Source organism: Nicotiana tabacum, chromosome 1, assembly GCF_000715075.1.
Source record: "Nicotiana tabacum cultivar K326 chromosome 1, ASM71507v2, whole genome shotgun sequence".
Lineage (NCBI taxonomy): Eukaryota > Viridiplantae > Streptophyta > Magnoliopsida > Solanales > Solanaceae > Nicotiana > Nicotiana tabacum.
Window position 1 is genome coordinate 190107857 of NC_134080.1, and position 16399 is coordinate 190124255.

General features: G+C 35.2%; 1 protein-coding gene across 1 annotated transcript; it reads right to left on the bottom strand.

The window, feature by feature from the left end:
• Positions 1-4949: 4949 nt before the first annotated feature.
• Positions 4950-12918, bottom strand: LOC107816316 (mitochondrial adenine nucleotide transporter ADNT1-like). The gene is made up of 8 exons (XM_016642011.2): positions 12479-12918; positions 10689-10737; positions 10223-10386; positions 9385-9422; positions 6613-6725; positions 6398-6511; positions 5590-5931; positions 4950-5320 (listed from the first exon to the last, which is right to left on the bottom strand). The coding sequence occupies exons 1-8, from the start codon at positions 12637-12639 to the stop codon at positions 5237-5239; spliced, it is 1065 nt and encodes a 354-aa protein (XP_016497497.1). The 5' UTR covers positions 12640-12918; the 3' UTR covers positions 4950-5236.
• Positions 12919-16399: the final 3481 nt, after the last annotated feature.

Here is a 16399-nt window from a genome sequence, read left to right on the forward strand (position 1 = left end):
ATTGGAAAAAACATTTTCTAATTTTCACGCTTCAAATGTGGTGCTACAACAATAATACCGTGAAAAAAGTTTTAAGAAATATTCTGAGTTAATCACATGCCTGCTTGTGGCTGAGCAGAATAATACTCTATTAATGAAAAATCATGAAGCTCGTCCCACTGGGTCAGCTCCATTTCCGGAAGTGAATGTTGTAGCAACGTATGATAAGTTTGAAAGAAAACAAAATAATTACCGTGGTCGTGGACATGGTCGTAAACGTGGACGTGGCAGGGGGCGAAACAATTATCGTCATTATGGTGGAAATAAATTGGAGAACAATAAGGGTTCTCAAATTAATCATTCAAAAGGTAAAGCTAGTATGTGTCACTGATGTGGTATGAGAGGTCATTGGGCACGCATTTGTCGTATGCCAGAACATTTTGTCAAACTTTATCAAGCCTCGCTAAAAAAAAGAAAATAATGTGGAGGCACACTTGACCTTTCAAAATAATGATGATGAAGCAGGTCCCTCAAATAAATATGATTCTAAGGCACATCTTGCATATAAAGATTAATTGAAGGTTCTGGAAGAGCCAATTTATTACTACCAGGAGGAACAAATTTGGCTATTGATGAAGCACTATATTGTAGTAAATCTCAAAGAAACTTATTAAGTTTCAAAGATATTCGCCAAAATGGCTATCATATTGAGACTACAAATGATGAAAAGATTGAATATCTTTATATTACTACAATAATGTCCGGTAAGAAATATGTGCTTGAAATGTTACCTGCTCTTTCCTCTGGCTTATACTACACAAGTATTAGCAGGATTGAAACACATGCCATAGTAAACGAGAAGTTTACTAATCAAGATAATTTTATTATTTGGCATGACCGGTTGGGCCATCTTGGTTCTAATATGATGTGTAAAATAATTGAGAATTCACATGGACATGCAATGAAGAATCAGAAGATTCTTCAATCTAAGGAATTCTCTTGTGTTGCATGTTCTCAAGGAAAATTAATTATTAGACCATCAACTATTAAAGTTAGGATGAAATCCCCTGCATTATTGGAACATATACAGGGTGATATATGTGAGCCCATTCACCATCCATGTGGACCATTCAAATATTATATGATTTTGGTAGATGCATCTACAAGATGGTCACATGTGTGCTTACTATCAACTCGCAATATGGCATTTGCGAGATTGTTGGCTCAAATAATAAAGCTAAGAGCACAATTTCCAGATTATGCAATTAAGACAATTCGTCTTGATAATGCTGGTGAGTTTACATCCCAAGCCTTTAATGATTATTGTATTTCAACTGGGATAACAATTGAGCATCCAGTTGCTCATGTTCATACACAAAATGGTCTAGCAGAATCATTTGATCAAACGCCTCCAATTAATTGCTAGACCAATGCTTATGAGAACAAAACTTCCCATTTCAGTATGGGGTCATGCTATTTTGCACGCAGCAGTACTTGTGCGGATAAGGCCCACAAGTTATCATAAAGTCTCCCCATTGCAATTGGCTTTTGGTCAGGAGCCAAATATTTCCCATCTTAGGATCTTTGGTTGTGCGATATATGTTCCAATTGCTCCACCACAACGCACAAAGATGGGTCCTCAAAGAAGGTTGGGGATATATGTTGGATATGAATCTCCTTCTATTATAAAATATCTAGAGCCGATGACTGGAGATTTATTTACGGCAAGATTTTCTGATTGCCATTTTGATGAATCAGTATATCCAACATTAGGGAGAGAAAACAAGCAGCTGAAAAAAAAGATAGATTGGAATGAATTATCACTGTCTTATTTAGATCCTCGAATAAATCAATGTGAACAAGAGGTTCAAAAGATTATTCATTTACAAAATATTGCAAATCAATTGCCAGATGCATTCACTAACCTACCAAGGGTGACTAAGTCACATATTCCAGCTGCTAATGCTCCAATTCGAGTTGATATCCCGGCAGGACAATTAATTAAAGCAAATGAGTCTAAGCCATGCTTGAAACGTGGTAGACCAATCGGTTTTAAAGATAAAAATCATCGAAGAAGAAAAGGAGCAAGTGATCAAAGTGAACATAACACAGAGGTAGTGGCTCAAGAAGAGCCCCAAGAGGTAACAAATGATAAGACCTTATGAGAGGTCCAGGTACCTGAAAATAATGAAAATGAAGAGATATCAATAAGTTATGTCTCAACCGGGAAAAGATGGAACCGAAATAATATTGTTATCGATAACATTTTTGTTTATAATGTTGCTGTTGAAATAATGCAACAAGATGAGGATCTTGAACCAAAATCTGTCAATGAATATAGACAGAGAAATGATTGGCCAAAATGGAAAGACGCTATCCAGGCAGAGTTAACTTCACTTGGAAAACGTGAAGTCTTCGAACCCATAGTTCGAACACCTGAAGGCATAAAGCCAGTAGGGTATAAATGGGTTTTTGTGCGAAAACGAAATGATAAAAATGAAGTCGTTAGATATAAAGCGCGACTTGTGGCACAAGGGTTTTCCCAAAGGCCTGGAATTGATTATATGGAGACATATTCTCCTGTAGTGGATGCTATCACCTTCAGGTATCTCATAATTATGGCAGTGCAAGAAAAACTTGATATGCATCTATTGGATGTTGTTACATCCTATTTGTATGGATCATTAGACAACGAAAATTTTATGAAAGTACCTGAGGGATTTAAAGTGCCAGAAGCATATAAAAGTTTTCGAGAAACTTGTTCAATAAAGCTTCAGAAATCTTTATACGGATTGAAACAATCAGGTCGTATGTGGTACAATCGCCTGAGTGAATACCTGTTGAAAGAAGGGTACAAGAATGATCCAATTTGTCCTTGTGTCTTTATAAAAAGGTCTGGATCTGAATTTGTTATAATCGCCGTGTATGTTGATGATTTAAATATCATTGGAACTCCTGGGGAGCTTCCAAAAATAGTAGACTGTTTGAAGAAAGAATTTGAAATGAAAGATTTTGGTAAGACAAAATTTTGTCTTGGTCTACAAATTGAGTATATGAAAGATGGAATATTTGTCCATCAATCAACATGCACCGAAAAGATTTTAAAGCGATTCTATATGGATAAAGCACATCCATTGAGTACCCCGATGGTTGTGAGATCACTTGATATAAAGAAAGATCCATTCCGACCTCATGAAAATGATGAAGAGTTTCTTGGTGCCGAAGTACCATATCTTAGTGCAATTGGGGCATTAATGTTTCTTGCCAATAATTCCCGACCAGATATAGCTTTCTCAGTAAGCTTATTGGCAAGATTTAGTACTTCGCCAACACAAAGTCACTGGAATGGTATTAAACATATATTCAGATACCTCCAAGGGACCATTGATATGGGTTTATTTTATTCAAATAAATCCAAGCCATCATTGATTGGTTATGCAGATGCGGGATATTTGTCTGATCCACACAAAGGTCGATCTCAGACAGGCTATTTATTTACAAGTGGAGATACATTCATATCATGGCGTTCGACAAAACAAACTATGGTTGCTACTTCTTCAAATCATGCAGAGATAATAGTCATTCACGAAGCAAGTCGAGAATGCGTTTGGTTAAGATCTATAACTCAACACATTCAACAAACGTGTGGTCTTTCTTCGAAAGAGAATATTCCAACAATATTGTATGAAGACAATGCTGCATGCATAGCTCAATTGAAAGGAGGATATATCAAAGGAGATAGAACAAAACACATTTCACCGAAATTCTTTCACTCATGATCTTCAGAAGAATGGTGAAATAGATGTATAACAAGTTCGTTCAAGTGATAATTTGGCTGATCTGTTCACTAAGGCGTTACCAACCTCAATATTTGAAAAGCTGATATATAAGAATGGAATGCGTCGTCTTCGAGACATTAAGTGATTTTTCATCAGGGGGAGTAACTACACGCTAAACTCTTTTCCTTAACCAAGGTTTTGTCCCACTGGGTTTTCCTGGTAAGGTTTTTAACGAGGCAGCAAGCAGTGCATATTATAAATAACTATGTACATCCCAATAATTTTTTTGTAAGTTTTTAATGAGGCACATTATCTTACATGGACATCCAAGGGGGAGTGTTATGAATAGTTTGTACATTGGATACTACTTTGGATACTACATTGGATGCTACATTGGATGCCAATATTGTGAATAACTTAAAGATTAAATCTCCTACTTTATGTCCATCATCTTTACGTTTTATGCCTATAAAAGACCATGTAATTGCAATGGAAAAATACACCAAAGTGAAAGAAGAAAACATTTCTCCCTTCTTTCTATCTCTTCTTATTTACATTTTACTGCATTACTTTTATTTTATAACACAGGTCATTTCCCTTTATCCGAGAACATCCACTAGGGAAAGGAACAAAGGGGTTTACACGCTCTATTTTCCTTTTAGACTTGTCATTTCCAAGAGCATCTTTTTTTTTTCTTCTAGTAAATGGAAAAATCTCCGAGTCAATAGCACACAGTTCAAAACTCAATAAAAAATCAACTTGCTCCTCTAACCTATTCCACTTAATATCATGTTTTTGTCCATATGTTAGGATTCGAACTATGATGTGCACCTAACATACACATCATGTATTGCGCTTGTACCACTAGGCCAAAGCACAGGGCCAAAGGAGCATCTTTTACATAGATTTAAACTATAGGCAAGGGAATAAAGGGATTTTGTCTTTCTACACTGAATTAAACAACTATAGGCAACGGAATAAAGGGTGATTTTTCCTCATCTGGATTATTTCCCTTTCATTGATTATCCAAGAAAATCAATGTGTCCATGTAACAACAGTAGGCAAGGGAATAAGGGGTTTACTTCTCTAATGGATTTAGCAGCTATACACAGAATATTTGAATACTATGGCAAGACCAGCTTTTGCATCACTGGAACACAGTGCACAAATGGCCTACAAACTTGTATAATTCCTAATAACTGATCGTATAACAAAAGTAAGCGGTTAAAAACACATGAATACTTGTATTCTCTCACTAACATGGGCACTCAAATTATTCATTAGACTATTCTTGATAATTTCTTATTGACAACACTAAGATAGCAATAAGCAGATACAGTAAGGAAGTTCTACACACAGGCTAGAACAGGACTCTAAATTCTCCGTCTAGACTATGTAACCGCCATGTTATTGTAACCCTTGTATCCTTGCCTACAAAATTATCATATGCATGAAAAAAATACTGGAGCTTCTCTTCATTAGTCAGATATTCTGATCTCAACTCCCAATAGGTCCTTCACTTGCTCATATGCCACAAAAGCAATAGATATTGAAGGAACAACCTGAATATATACAGCACTATTAGGAATGAAATAAAAAGTAATGATGTATCGTCTAATGAGAAGCCAAGTATCTCTAATCAGAACCAGAACTTTTTATTTAAGCAAGCAAACATTCAAATGCAACACTGGAATATAAAACTATGAACCCAAAGAAAACAAAGGACAAAGAACAGAAACACATTGGACGAGACTTGGTTTGAAAAACAAAAGCAGGAAGGATATAAGACTGCTTAAACTGGAAGGTAATGCTATTGATAAATAAGACTAACCTTCACTGAATTGGGCACTAAACCCTTGTACAAGGCTCTGACACCCTCATACTTTACAGTTTTCCTGAAAGCATCAATCATTCCAGTATATTCGAGGGGAACCTTGCTCCTCCCATCACCAGCAACAATAGATGCAGCATGATTCCACCCCACCATCTGCATCCTTCTGCGAATAACATCAAGAGGGTAGGCAACAGTTTGTCCAACTGTTCCTGCAGCAGCTCCACATGCCAGCCTTGTAACAACACCAAGTTCATCATCAACAAGACCAAATGGTTTTGTTTTGATCAACCAGTCTTTTAAAGACTCATATACAGCAAAATTAAGCCCCACATATGGAACCTGTAAACACCAAATCAGACGATAAGCATTCAAAAGACAAGAACTCTCAACTAGTGTTATGAAGACAAGAACTCTCAACTAGTGTTATGTCTTTTCTTTTTTCTTCCCTTTCTTTAATAAGATTCCTTTTCTCTTTTTCCTTTCATCCAACAGGGATTCATGTTTAACTTTTTTCCTAGAATAATTGGGTTAATACTAATTTAGTTAATTGACCGTTGGTGAACGTTCTTTTCACTTTCAAAAGAGAATGCCACTTGACGTTCTTCTTCATGGACATCTTTTTAAATGAAGATATACCAAATGATTCACAGAGTGATTATCAAATTAATTTGAGTCTTTTTCTTCATTAAAAAACTTTGGAGAGATGAGAGATCTATATGACACCACCAAATCTTGTGAGCATGGTTATCAAATTAATATGAGTACTGGATGGCCAGTTCCTTTTGATCCAGGAACAAGGACTTACAACTCCTATGACAGAAGGAGTCCATCCTTTATACAAAGCACGTGGACCTTCCTCACGAAGCACAGTTGACAACGCATGGAACATTCCTCTGTATTGATAAGGAGACTTCTCTGTCTGCAGAGTACGGAAAAGAATTTAGAAGGCATCCTTGCAAAATAATACCATAGGAGTAGATCAACACCCATAACATTTATTCAAAAGGATACACAACTTACCTGCACAGTGATTCTTCCTCGCACCATGTCCATCGGGTAAGTTGCAGACATGGCAATTATGCCAGCACAAGCTCCAGCTCCAAGACGTAATAGTGGAGTGAGCTCAGCATCCTCTGTCATAAGGCAAGATGAAAGAGTCAAATAGTGCTCCATTTCCATTTTATTGTTGAACTAGCATGCAATAGTTTCACAGGCAATCAACAGACCAAGCAAAATCCTGCAAAAGCTTCATCAACTAAATGCAGACACCTATTAAAAAGAACCTATATCAGATGATAGTTAGTGTAAGAGGGTATAGTGAGCGCAGATGAGGCCAGCAACTTAATGCACATCATTTTCTGGGATTGAAATGCCTTGGGAGGTATTGTAATCAGCCGATCCTCATACTAGGAAGACTTCAGTTTTCACATCTAAAATAAGGGTTGAAATTTTATTTTATTAAGAAAAATAAATAAATAAAGGTCGAAATTAAAGAACTCAAAACTGTTCTTGTTCCATGAAACTTCAGCAGCTGGCACAGGCAGCATATGACAATGGTAAAGAGAGTTGACAGAGAAACACTCTAATGTGCGTTTGAGACCTTCAGCAAATGATGTAATGAACAAAACTAGGGTCAGTTCTTATTCTAAGTTAATCCAAGATCTTTTTGGATATAATAAAACTCCGATGGATTTCCTTTTTGCCATACTTAGATATTCGACATGATTTACCAAAGGTGTGCACAACAGATAAATAGCATATGAAGAGAATGCTTGGTAAAGAAATGGACCTTGGGTGTAACCCATCCCCAAGAGCTAGCTAATGAGGTGAGGATTGCCAAGACTATACAAGGAGACAAACAGCCCATTCCTCAAACGATATGGGACTCTTAACACCCCTGCATGCCCGGATCTGCCAACTAGAGTGTGGACAACATAATACGGGGGCCAACATCGGGTAAACTAAGAATTGGGATGGGTCCAGCCCTGATACCATGTAAAAAATGGACCTTGGGCCTAAATACCTCCAAAAGTATATAAGTAGGCAAACAACCCATTCCTCAACCAAAGTGGGACTCGTAACAGTTAACACCCACTCTAACATGCTTCCTAAGAATTAGGATCGCCAAGTGAAAGTACGTCTACAGCCTTGTGCAAAGGTAAAATCTATCAGAAACTGAAGCACTAGAGCATATCAGGATATCCTAGAATAGAAATAAGCTAATGATGTTTAAGTTGTGCACATGGAAATTAGTTACTTTTAGACAAGAGTGACAGTAAACATTATGACAAGAGAGAGACATTAGTAGCATTGCAGTGCTTGAAAATTGTTTTATTTATTTAATTATTTAAAACTGAAGGGGGAGAGGGATGTGAGTAGCATGGCAGTGGTTGAAAATTGTTTTATTTATTTTGTTACACGAAAACTTCACCATATTCAAGCCCAATCAATATCAGTCAACCACACCTCAAACTGAAACTGATTTGACTGACAAAAAGAATCCACTATATCCATTCAGCTCTATTCAGACCTGCATTCCAATACTAAATTACTGTTCTAACGCAATTTAATGGTTCTGTCAAACTAAAGGTTCTCTAACTCACATATATTCCTACTTCGACACAAAAGTCTATAATCAAACTAAACAAGGTCATGGTAAATAGCAGACCTAATGTAAATAAGCTTTGGGGGAACAACAATTAACCCTTAATTCCAACTCGTCGATGTAGCCTTATGGAATCTTTTACTTCCATTGCATTCTGTTCTTAACTAAATTTGCATTGACCTGTGAGATTGTAGGTTTTTAGACGATTTCTTTCCCTACATGCAATTCTACCTGGTCCCTCCTTTTAGCACCTTCAATCATTATAGTGACGCATCAATAAGTCAATGCATTCAGAGGGCTATTCAGGACATTGTAACAACCATCTCAAACGACCTTCTATATCTTCTCTTATTTTATCCCCAACAGGTGATACTTGAATCCTATTTCAGACGTGATCATTTCTTTGTCCGATATTGTATGATAACACATTCATCTTAACATTTGCATTTATACAACCATCAGCTTGTGGATATGTTGTGAAGTAGAAGCCCAACAATTACTCTCATAGATGGAAGTTCTTCCACTATTTTAACAAAACTGCAACTGGAGGAAAGAAGAATTTTTCCTAGAGGGGCATTAACTACGAAGAGGAAGAAGAAACTAGTGAGAATACAGCACCCAGTTTTGGCCCCACAACCTGGGGCATTGTTTCGCTCGAACTGGGTAAAGACCTAAAAGGCAGCTTATTTTTCACTTAGCTGCGCACAACCTGAACTTGCAACCCTATGTTTGTTTGACAGATGAGTTTTTACCATGCAAACGGCAAAGAAACATAATGAGAAACAGGAAGGATAATACACATAAATCAATGCTGAATAAAGCTTAGTATTACCAACAAGTGAAACAAACATTAACAAAAATGGGCTTAAACTAGGCCTGGAGGCAAAGGAGAAAGGAACTTCAAAAGAGTATAAGGCATACAAAACATGAACTATATTAAAAAATGTGTAATAGCATCCAGAGACGAGTACTATGCTTAGAAATTAACTACAAATGAGAAGTCATGTTTCCTCCTATGACTGGATTCATCAATGAAATACAGTCTCATTTACAATGCAAACCATTTAGAAAGCAAGAATGGTGAAACGAAAACAAACACAAGGATATCCCCATAACTATTCCCTATTCTTTCTTCAAATAGGTAAACCCCATGACCACTAAATAGCTTGAAAGGAAGACAGACATACCATTTCCAGTTTGTTGCCGGTATAAATATAATATACCCCTGTTCCAGTATCAAGGAAGAAATCAGTAGAGGGAAGAGAATGCTATAACAGTAACATGAGAAACAAGTTGGAGATTCACAATCCTTTAGTGACTTGACACATCAACAATCATCTTCAGAAAGTACCTTGTGAGGCCCTTATCAAGATCTCGTCTTCACCTTCGCTTAACATAGTATTTTTCCCTATTACACCTAAAAGGCCAGATTAGGTCATTGCATTACTTGTCCATCTCCACAATGAGGTTCAGAAGTTAGATCATGTTTGCAAGTAAGATATGGTTACATCATCAGAAGTTCTCCAGCATTCCTCTCACAGACGGCTCATTTAAGCTCATTTCCTTCCCTCTTTTTTTCTTGATAAGATAATTTTTTCTTGATAAGATAATATTTTATTGATGGGGGGGGGGGGGGGGGTCTCAGCAAACAAAGGTAGAGAACCTACACTGAGCTCATTTCCTTTAAGGGCGTGAAATCTTCTAGAAGAGAGATCACAGAGACTGAAATCTTCTAGAAGAGAGATCACAGAGACTATCTTTCCCTTTCTGGTGTTTATTTTTTTCTATTTCTTTTAGTTTTTTTTCCCCCCTTTGTTGAGTATGGGGAGGGTTCCCTCCTAAAAGGTAAATGCCACTAAATTGAAAAGACGAACTAAACTGAGCAAGATCTATCACCATACAAATGGTGAATGTTAAAATATTAACATGGAAAATATTTAGAAATGAAGTGACCACAAGAAACATTAATGTGTATAATATTATCCTCCTTTTTGTGCAAAATCTATGTTCCGACAGGATCATTACTTGGAAGCTTGCTCATAGCTGAAGAACTTGACTGCGGAGTTTGGGACAATGCGTGCGCAGTTGGTGCCGTTGCCCTTAAACAGTCCTTTGAACCCTTCAGTTCTCCAGATATATTTCAAGCCTTGAATGGTGCCATTGTATTTAATGCTATGTGGATTTTGAACCTGCACATCAAACAACATCATGTTACAAGTAGAGAACAAATAATCTAGATGGGTCATGGAACCTCCATGTAAGCACATAGCTGAGATGAAAACTCTCGTGGGGATATAAGGAATAAAAAGAGTTCATTATCCTATAACTTTTAATGAACAGGAAAAAGAAATACGGAGTTACAAACCAAAACATGGGGCATACTGCTCCATCATTCAAAATGAGTATAGCACGCAGGAAGAAAGTTTATATTGCTCTGCTTCAGTAAAAATATTCAGTGTAGGGAAAAACAAACAGCGAAATTACACTTCACCTGCAGCAATATCTTCAGCCGTTCTAGTGGAGCCACAGCAGTTCGTGACCTGCCAGAGGGAGAGTAGCAGTAAGTGTGAAGTCAAGTTAAAGTTCACGAAATAAAAGGATTAGTTCAAGCATATAAAAATATTAGTCAGCGCCCACACTCATGTAGAGCAGGGAGTACCAATATGATTATGCTAAAGCATATGCCGAAAGCCTTTGAGAGACTAAAAGATATAAAGATAGTTACACTTGTCTTCATATAGAATAATAAGTCAGAATTGAGAGAATCCATTACTTAAACATAATAAACAATGATCTGCAGGTTGACCTAATATTTCCTGCAACTGCAAGTTAGACTTAAGCATCCGCATGTGAGAAGCTTACACACTTTCAAGTCTCAACAAAGCCTTGTGTTGGATAAATGGAGATTATTGTGTCCAAAACCCAACGAATAGGTTGGGACACTTTTTCAAGAATCAAGAGTCTTTTGACTATAATCATTAAGCAATATCAGAAAAGGAAAGCCACAACTCAGAAACACACCAAACAATTGTCATATAACGAGGTCAAGTGACAGAGAAAACATGAATAGCACATATACTGATGCAACATTTTGTAGATCTGCAAAGCTATCATTAAGTACATTTGATGTTTCCCTCAGTTGGAAAAAACATGGATTTTCAGTAAGTAGAGGATTAAGACCTGTAAATTTTGCATATGAGACAAAGGGATTCAATTTATTTTTTCTTTTTTTTTCCTTTCATTTTGAGAGAAAAGATGTGCCTGCATAATTTTACCTTGGTAGCCAGTATTATAGACACTACAAGATTAAGGCTATACTGCCACAGAGATACAAATAAGCTTACAAAGTATCTCTTTTTCTTTTGAAGTACAAGGAAACAAAAAATACCTGATATACTTAATATGAGTCCATCAAATTACTGTTTGGTTAATTTTATTCAAGAGTTCAATCAAGCTGAAAACTTGACCAGAAACCCATTTGAAACAATTATGTCATAAGGTTTCAACAAACTGAAACCAATGATGACAAAGAACTAGTACTCCCTCTTTCCATTTTATGTGATAATATTGTCTTATTAGTTCTTTTCAAAAAGAATGACATATTTCTATATTTGATAGCCACATAGATGTTATAGCATGTTTAAGACCACAAGTTTCAAAAGTCTTATCGCCACACTAATATTGTGCATGCTTAAGACCAAAAGTTTCGAAAGTCTCCCTTTCTTTCCTAAGCTATGTGCCGAGTCAAATTATGTTAGCGAAATTGCAACAGAGTCACAAATATTATGGCGTGAAGAACGGCTCTTTGTACTCGATTTTTGATATCCTCTCAACTGGAAAAAGAAGAGCAGATACTCTACTCCCTTTGTCCAAATTTATGTGTCATACTTCTCTATTTAGTTTGTTCCAAAAAAAATATTATATTTCCTTATTTCCAAATTATTTTTAATGAGATAATTTATAGTCACACAAAGACTTGCAGTAGACCACAAATTTTAAAAGTATTTCTTTTTTTATTAAACTCCGTGTTCAATCAACCACGGCCACATGAATTGGAACGGAAAGAGTAGCAAACAAAAAGATCAAATTTTCATTTTCTTCTCCTACAATATTCACATATTACCACGTTTTCACGCATATGATCTATGACAACAAAGGCACAATACATATCACAGTTAACAGCGAAGTATCAAACTAATCGAACTTAAAGAAAATACTCAGCTAATTTTCAGGATTACACAAAACACATCTAGTACGTGGTGGTATATATATAAAACTCACACGCCTCCGGCGACACCTCCGGCAACAAGTGACTTGCAGATACTGAGGACGGCATGGCTTGTAGGCTTAATTTCTTCTCTAGCAAGCTTAGCTTCTTCCGCTAGGTTCACAATTTTTTCCACCGCTGAATCTCTCGCCGCCTTCACATCCTCCGAAGCCATATAATAAGATAAAAAAAAGCTTAACCTAACAGCAAAATCGTTCGCTGAAAAAACTCCGCTGCTTTTCAATTTACGGATCAGAATTAGAAAAAGTTTATGAGAAACAGCACATTTTACAGTGACTGTTTCAGTTAGCAGTTGCGGTGGTTGGTGGTGGCAGCGACGGCGAGAGTTGAATGGAAAATGCGAAGGAGAAATGAAGGTGCAAAAGACCAGCTTTTTATACGACGGCGATTGAAAGTGTGGTGTGGGCTTTGATGAATTATAAAATATAAAGTACTTTAATATGGAAAAATAGGTCGGCTCTTTTTGGCATAAAAACTTTGCGTTTTTATTATACGATTAATAACCTGTTTAGCCAAGCCGTGCTTATTTTGAAAAGTGTTTTACTTTTGAAAAAAGTATTTTTTAGAGAGAAATAATTTGTGTTTGGCTAATTACTTTGAAAAGTATTTTTGCGCAATAATTTGTGTTTGACCAAGCTTTTCAGAAAGTGTTTTTAAGCATCAAATTACGAATAAGGACATGAATAGATTTACTTAATACTCCCTCCGGTCCATAATAAGTGAGCAGTTTGCTTTACACCCATTAAGAAAATACTAAATTTTAGATGAAAATAGTTAGTGTGACTAAACTACCCTTCATTAAATGTTGCACCATAGTTATAGTAGTACTTACTTCTCTTCCCAAATGTGAGGAGTAAATGACTTTTTAGGTATACGTACATGAGGGTAATTTTGGAAAAATAAATTGAATCTTTTTCTTGATTATATAAATGGACACTTATTTTGGACCAAAATAAAAAAGCAAATTGATCACTTAGAGGGTGTTTGGCTAAGCTTATAAGTTGGTCAAATTTGCTTATACGTACCTTTTGGCTTATCTACGCGTTTGATAAAAAGTCATATGCTTATAAGCTAAAATCAGTCATAAGTCATAAGTTGGTCACCCTCAACTTATAGCTTTTTAGCTTATAAGCACTTTTAGTTTGACCAAAGTTTTTACTAGTTTATCCTTAATAATATTTTCTAATTCACAAAATATTTTTTCCAAAATAAGTTTTTTAACTTTCTTTTCATTCCATATTCATTGTTCATCTTTTTCTTTCCAAAGAAACTTTTTAATTTATAATCTTTTGTAAAGTGTTTAAGAATATTTTAGTTATTTTATTAAAAGAATAACTTATTAGCATTTTTCTACCAAATACATCAATTGTTTATCAGTTTCAGCACGTCTATCCAAATACGTAAATGCTTATTTAAAAAATTAGATTCAGCACTTAAAAATGCTTTTCAACACTTCAAGCTTATCAGCTATTTACAATCAATTAATCCAAACGGGCTCTTATTTTGGACCAGAGGGAGTAGTTAATATTATAAGTATTTAAACAATCTCAAAAATTTGTTATTACATACAATAATTAAATCTTTTCATTTTATTTAAATAAATTATGAAAATAAAATTAAAAAATACTTAATTCTTTTAATATAAGTTAAATATATTAAAAATCATTCAAGAAATATAAAAGCATTCACCCCTAAAGTCACTATATATTAGAAAGTTATCCTAAAAATAAGAAGAAATACTTATACATTAATATCCTAAGTATTAGGTTTAACAGTTATTTTGGTATATACTATATTTTGTTAAGGGTATTGTTGGTAATAAGAAAAGCCAAAACTGTTTCTGCTTCTACTTTTGGAAAGAAACTACTTTTTTCTACTTCTCAGAAACTGTTTTTGCTTCTACCCAAAAGCATTTTTTTCCTCCAAAAAGCTTAGCCAAACACCTCAAGTTAGGAAGAACAAAAATACTTTTGAAAAACAAAACATTTTTTCCTCTTGAGAAGCTTGGCCACACAAGCTATAAGTTATAGATGAGGTATATTGTGGCGGGATGGATATGATTGATCCATCTTAATATATTTTTTTGAAAAGTTCTAATATGAGCACTTTCCTTTATGGATCTCACGAGGATTGAATTCGAATTAGCCGGAGTCATTGTGTAATAAGAATAGTAATAATATATTTAGTGAAATCTTACAAGTAGGGTTTGAGAAGCATAATATGTACGTAAATCTTACCCTTACCTTGTGAAAATAGAACGGTTATTTTCGATAGATCCTCATATCAAAGAAAGCATAATCCCGCCAGTCATGAAAAATAAATATGGTAGTAAAGAGCCATGAAAAAGAAACAGCAACGACAAGAAGACAAATAAGATAATTGAAGTAAAAAATAGCATGTGGCAATAAAAATTAAGAATAAAAAATATATGAATAATACTAACACTACTGGTATGGAGAAAAAAAATATGCGACATCCAAACCCTCCTATCAAGAATTGTGTACTCAGTAAGCATAAGATATATCATATCCTGTTTAATCACCTCTGCCCGATACTCCTTTGACTTACCTCTGCCTCTCTTTAGACCCATCATTCGATAGGATCGAATCCTAAGTAGTCTGAGCCACCGTATATGAGCTAAAAATTCACAATAGTTAAGGGATAAAAATATGCAAAAAACACATATCATGTTATTATTAGTTTGATGAAACCACTTATTGCAAATAAATTTGTATTATGAAAAAATTGGGTGGGCTCCTTTTGGGTGCTACTTTTAAGATATAGGGCGGAACATGCCATAATTTGTTGAACAAGTGGCGTTGATACAGTGCGTTAGAGTGAGTGTAGTAGGACCACTTGAGATCGGAGGAGAAAAGTAGTGGTTTCCAGTGAGATTAGCCCTCTAAAGGCCTTAAGGGCCATTTTAGGAGAATCCATTAAATAAAATAAAGAAAAGAATAAAGGAAGGGGGGAAAAGTTGAGAATCCATGTATTTGAAGTATCTAAACCGCATTGCTTAAAGTATAAAAGCGACCAAACTGGACAATTGATTAATTTGATTATTAAGATTCGAACGTGGAACTATTAACATTTGCATGATTTATATATTTAGGAGTTGTTTTATTGGCTGCATTTGTAAAGATAATCTATAAATAATTCTCTGTTTAATAAAGTTGACATAATTAAAATTAGATATCCATATTATACATTATGATCCAATTTATAAAATGTACATGAAAATCTTGCAAAGAAAAAACTATTTGACTCCGCCAAGTAATTAATAATAATAGTGTCATATAAAGTCAAACATAAAGAGCATAATATGGTTAGCAACATTCGAAGAAAATGATTGAAACAAGAATACATATATTGCAGTAATAACAATATGTGAATAGTATTTAAAAATCAAAAGGCACAAAGTAGGTAAGTAATTCTTTAATATTACATGTAATACTATTCACCATACGTATAAGGGAGCCTTGCAACAACGATAAACTTATCTTCATCTGACCTATAAGTTATAGGCTTGAGACGTGGAATCAACCACTGATTGATGTTTGCATCAAAGTAAGCCTACATTACACTCCCTTAGAGTGCGATCCTTCCTCGGACCCTGTGTGAATGGGAGATATTTTGTGCATCGGACCGCCCTTTTACTATTTTCTACACAAACGAATCAATCTATCATACTTCATCCATATTTGAATTCAAATCAAGTAGATTTCTTTATATTTGCATTCAAAATCTACTACCAGTAGAAAAGATGGAGTACTTAACCGTCAAATTATGCGCGGAGACGCATGTATTACTTTTTTTGTTTCGACCAGGCTTATATTACTTTACTACAAAAATTATTTGGACAAATGTACAATGCTTTCACTCGTGTAAGTAAAAAGGAAAGTGACATTGCATAG